Source organism: Sinocyclocheilus grahami, unplaced genomic scaffold (genome assembly GCF_001515645.1).
Source record: "Sinocyclocheilus grahami isolate Dianchi unplaced genomic scaffold, SAMN03320097.WGS_v1.1 scaffold38.1, whole genome shotgun sequence".
Lineage (NCBI taxonomy): Eukaryota > Metazoa > Chordata > Actinopteri > Cypriniformes > Cyprinidae > Sinocyclocheilus > Sinocyclocheilus grahami.
The window spans coordinates 137,336-143,017 of record NW_015505217.1 but is presented as its reverse complement, the minus strand read 5'-3'; the positions used below and the strand labels follow the sequence as shown (position 1 = coordinate 143,017).

The following is a 5,682-nucleotide window of genomic DNA, read 5'->3' as shown; positions in this document are numbered from 1 at the left end:
CAAACACATGCCAGCTTCATCACTGTGTCTGTCAAGTGACTCTGTTCCCCTTTCCGGCTCTGTCTTTACATTTATTTTGAAAGATGAAGCTCGCGATTATGGTAAGGGGCGTTACATTTCCGACGAGTGCTTGCAGCGTTTGGCCAATCACAATGCACTGGGTCAGCTGGCCAATCAGAGCAGACTGCGCTTGTCGGAAGGAGGGGCTTTGTAGAAAACGAAGCGTTTGAGAGAGGCGAGGCATAGAGGACCTACAATAATGTACAGTATTTGAAAAATAATGTGTTTTTTGAACATTAAAGCATGTCAACATATTCTGTTACACCAAATACACAAAATAATCTTTAAAAAAGCATCATATGACCCCTTTAATTATTTTGTTAAATTTATTTATTTAATTTACATGCGCACAATTATTTATCTAAACACGTTATTTATTTAAACACATTTTTACATTTTAAAATGTTTACAAACTTGAAAATTATGTATTATATGTAGAGAAGGTTATTACATTATATTATTAAACACAGAGTCAGAGGAGACATACACATTGCTAAGCATCACTTAACATTCATGCAAATTCTCAACGGAGAGAGCAAAGAGTTTGCTTAAGCAGAACGAGCCCCTCTCCTCACAATGTAGTGACCCACAGGAGTTCAGTGTTCACCATGTCAAATTTCACTCACCGCATTCAACTAGAAGGGAAAACGAAGAATGATATCCGAGTATACATGAAGCAAAAAAACAAAGATAAAGAAAAGAAACTTGCTCAAGCATAAAGCCACATACTGAAACAGTAGCAACAATCGTTCAGCCGTGCAGACAGAAGAACGTTACCAGAGCGCGACTGATAACATTTACGTTACATCACCACGTACCAGATACTGTCCTCAAAACTGGTGGAGGTTTAAACCCTCCAGCAAAAGCTTTAAATTAAACTGTCTGGATCTAACGGGACATTTGTTTCAATCTCTAGGCCGGTTGGGCTGCAGCAAGTCCCGGAAGCAGTTCTTACAGACCAGCAGATTTGAGCTATAACCTCTGTCATAGACACCCATGAAGCCTTTTCCACCCTCCTACAGGTCCATACTTTGGTGAACAAACAGGACATATGACAACCATGGTAAGCCCACACATTAAAGGGGTCATATGATGTTGCTAAAAAAAAAACATTATTTGGTGTAATGAAATGTGTTTATGCGGTTTAAGGTTAAAAAACACATTATTTTCCACATACTGTACATTATTGTTTCTCCTCTATGCCCCGCCTTTCTGAAACCCGTCGATTTTTACAAAGCTCATCGGTCTGAAAAGCAAGGTATGCTCTGATTGGCCAGCTATCCAGTGCGTTGTGATTGGCCGAATACCTCAAGCGTGTGACGGAAATGTTACGCCCCTCACCATACTGTGATGCCCTGTCCGGCAGGAGCAACGAGCTTAAAACCCATTATAAACGAGGCATTTGTTGCATCCAGTGGGGACATAATTACGGATTATAATGACTTATACCGTCTTTTTACGTGCTGCGTTGCATCGCGCCGAGTAAACATAAAACCATGTCTGCATTTGTGATCGGAGAAATGACAAACAACAAGCGCTACTCTACACTGCTCAACTCAGGTTTGAATCATCAGTGGCAAATTCTTTAAATATAAAAAAAAAACTTACTTACAGTCTGAGTCAGAACAGCCATAGTCTGTAGTCTACTCTCCCAGGATCAGGAAATAGTCCTTCATAAAATGTGCTGCACACATCTGAATATTTGGGTTGACCTGTTCTGGAACAGTGCTGTAAATACAACGTAACCCCTGATTTCTAGTTCTGTCCTCTTTTGGAAGGCCAAACAAAGTAGTTTCGCTTTCACAACGAAACACAGCGTCACACACGGTGGGCTTGAGTGAGTGGCAACCGGAGGCCTAGAGTGAGCGGCGGCAGGTGGGTTTGCGGCAACCACATGTGACGACCCCGGGCTGGACTCTATCGTCCTCTTATGGAAGGCCAAACAAAGTAGTTTCGCTTTCACAACGAAACACACAGCGAATTCACGACATGGCGGCAGCAACAATACTATAGTGAGAATAAAAGTTACGCCGCCTTTCTTTGCGTGAACATTTGGGGGGCTTTATGCAAATCTTCCCACATTGTGACGTACACATGTGGGGGCGTGTTAGAACGAGCCGTTTTAGGTAGGCGTGGCTGACTCTTAACTTTTATAAAGAATATCTCTTTGGATTTGAGACTTTAGTCTTTGCAACTTTACAGATCTTCTTTATGCACCAAGAGCTTGTAACACTCCAAAGAGAAAGGAAAAATTGAAATCGCATCATATGACAATCCGTGTATCATTCGATCATTCGTTTTCTGATTTAATATTGAAAGTAGAAAAATGAGAAAACGGCTCCTTTTTCATGTTTGTTTTTTTTCCCGAAAAATGAGAATTCAGCTTACATTTTCGTTAATGGGTGGAAAAATTAATAAACAGCTTGAATATTCGATTTCTACATGTGGGCGGGAATTAAACGCCCCTTTCTGCTGATTGGTCAGCCGAAGATCAAACCGTGCCATCATCAGTTATTCTGCAGTATCACGCAGCAGAATAATAGTCCTCCACTGCTGCAGTTGTAAGGGATTAATAACCCATTTTATTGCAACTACATTTCATATTTTTCTCATCAAACAGACTAACGAATAGCTCGACACAACTCGTACCGGGGCAGAGTCTAGACAGGTGTTTCTTCTGTGTAGACCAGCAGTTCTCAAAGTGATAGGGGGTCCGCAAAATAATTTGCTATATCCTAAAGTATTTCCAGACTGTAAAGTCGCTTTTTTTTCATGATACATAGGCCTACTGTGATTTATTCCAAAGTGACTTATATGATGAATTTAATGTCAAATCATCTAACTGAAGCCTTTTAAAATACAAGTATTCCCTGTGGTTGATGTTTGTGGCATGCGCCAGAAAGATGCTCAAAGAGACCGAGATGCGCTAAAGCAGCGCATTCTGTTCTTTATTTTTCAGCGCACAAGTGCATATCCTTTTGCGATATCAATTTTAATAAAACACAAGACTACATTGTATAACTCTAACAGTAGGCTATATTTAATATCTGTTGTCAGTCAGAATGACAGTTCTTGCGTGAACATAGGCCTATATATACCCAAGCCAATTTATTATTCTTTCCTTTTTGTCTTAGTGTTTAAAAGATTTATTTTGAAACGAATTAATTAATTACTTAAACAGACTTACTGGGTGAGCAGGGTAGGCTAAGACAGCTGTCATGCCATGCCCAGCTGATGCAAAGAATAGAATTTATATCTACACAGAAGAAAGCCCTGTCTAGGCTCTGCCCAGGTATGAGTTGTGTCGAGCTTTTCATTAACCTGTTTGTTTGTTTGTTTGATGAAAAAAGATGACATGTAGTTTCAATAAATGCGTTAAGAATCCATACAACTGCAGCAGTGGAGGACTATTATTCTGCTGCGTGATACTGCGGAAGAACTGATGACAACACGTTTGATCTTCGGCTGACCAATCAGCAGAAAGGGGCGTTTAATTCCCGCCCACATGTAGAAATCGAATATTCAAGCTGTTTATTCATTTTTCCACCCAAGAACAAAAAACGAAAACGTAAGCTGAATTCTCGTTTTCCGTGTTTTGGAAAAAAACGAAAAAGGAGCTGTTTTCTCATTTTTCTACTTTCAATATTAAATCAAAAAACGAATGATCGAATGATACACGGATTTATGACCCCTTTAAGTGTGCCATTTGGGTCAATGTCAAATAGTCAATGGAGACAAGAAATGGCCAGTTTAAGCAGGATGTGTCCCTTGTCTAAAAATGATCTGAGCCTCAGGAATTACACCTTGACTTTGTCAAAGATCTCAATCTTCACAATTAATTACAAGGGGAAACAGTGAAAATTAATGGTCTCATTCATGAATACAAGCGCATATTCTGTCAGATCAATGAGTAACCAGTTCAGCACTGATGTCCAACATGTCCACTGAGTCAGTGCCTGGAGAAAGAGCATAACTGTACCATACATGCACATTGCACGAGTGTATTATGTGCCAATGACGAAACTGGTGAAAGTTTAAAAATGCTTCACATTAGCAATATTTCCTTTATCAAATAAATCAGCTCCTCCCAAGGCTGGACTGGGGCTAAAATTTGGCCCTGGACAAATCCAGCCCATCCAGTCCATGAGTTCACCCGTGGATGTTTTTGCTGGGGTTACAGCCTTAAAATGGAGTAAATACATTTAAATAAATACAAATAAAGTAACATGCAGAAGTTATAACCTCTATGAAAGTGATTTATATTTCCCAATATTTAATAGGCTATAAGTATTAACAGCAACATTTTATGTATAACATGTGACGTTTCGTCACACATTTGGAGTATTTGCCTTTTGCAGAAATGTATGTATTTATTTAAGTACTGAATAAAATAAATCAGGAAGTAGTAGGCTAGCTTTTCATTTAGAACACAGTTTCCCGCCTAAATTATGACATCTTGGCGGCGTATGGCGTGATCCAAATTGCAATGGCTGAAAAACGCAGTTTTGACTGAACAGATTTACTCTAAATGAAAAACTATAACCTGAAATACCTGACCACTCATATTAGAACTGAAGCGACTCCGAATATTTCGACAACAACACACGGGTGCTTTAAAATCAGCGCCATCAATTAGCAACATGTGGCCTAACTTGTAGCAATCAGTCATCCTTAGACATTTCTCGCAAATGTTTTCTCTTTTCTGAGAGAGGGCACTCCCGCTGCGTTTAAAAGTGAGACATCTCTTACAGCAGCATCACAGACTGCTCTATGAGCCTGCAGACATGGGCAACTGCATGGGCAACAGGGACGTCTGCGACCGGCTGAAGAATACTAACGTCCGGTGGAGGTTACCTGCCGTGTGCTTCGTCTGGCAGCTGTCTATGATCATTCTTTTTGGGGTATTTGTGCGGTATAATGAAGAGTCAGATACTCACTGGGTTGACTACAGAAAGGGGAACAATATAACGAGTGATATCGAGAATGACTTCTACTTCAGATATCCAAGTAGGTGCACAATTCTGTTTTCTTATTTTAATTAGTGTCTATTAAATGTTGTACATATTTTCTTCTTATTATATATTCATATTTTTATTAAAGTATAGAGTATTAATATTCACATAATTTACATCAGTAATTATTTACATTAAAAAATATTTGTATTATTTTAAATATTAAATGTTTTATATTGTATATAAAATATGCAAAAAAACTATTTATAAAATATTATTAAAAAGAGAAAAATATGTATGTGTTTGTGTGTATGTAATTATTTTTATATAATTATATAAATTATTATTGTTACATATTGTTTGTCTATCTTATTGTCTAAAGATTTTATAATTATAAAATATACAATTTATACGTTTATATAAAATGTTATGCAATTATTTACAATAACTTACAAGTGTGTGTGTGTATTTATTATGTATATTTGCATGTATTTATATTCATATAATTAATATTATATTTAAATTTTAAATGTATAAACTTACCATAGTTTTCTTAAATATTTACATGTATGTGTGTGTATTTATATATACATAATAAATAGACACAGTACACACGCATATTATGTAAACAAACTTTTATTTTGGATGCGATTAATCGTTTGACAGCACT

The 5,682-nt window shown here is 37.5% G+C and overlaps 1 protein-coding gene across 3 annotated transcripts in view; it reads left to right on the top strand.

Moving 5' to 3' along the window:
* LOC107581804 (ammonium transporter Rh type C-like 2) overlaps positions 1 to 5,682 on the top strand; it is a 20,275-nt gene that overhangs the window by 298 nt on the left and 14,295 nt on the right. For 2 of the 3 annotated variants that reach the window (XM_016267453.1, XM_016267454.1), the window contains exon 1: positions 4,779 to 5,067. In XM_016267453.1, coding sequence (XP_016122939.1) covers positions 4,845 to 5,067 — 223 coding nt within the window. In that variant the 5' untranslated portion in view covers positions 4,779 to 4,844. Of the gene's footprint in view, positions 1 to 976; positions 1,124 to 4,778; positions 5,068 to 5,682 lie in introns of those variants that run through there. The other variant, XM_016267455.1, reaches the window with a different exon arrangement.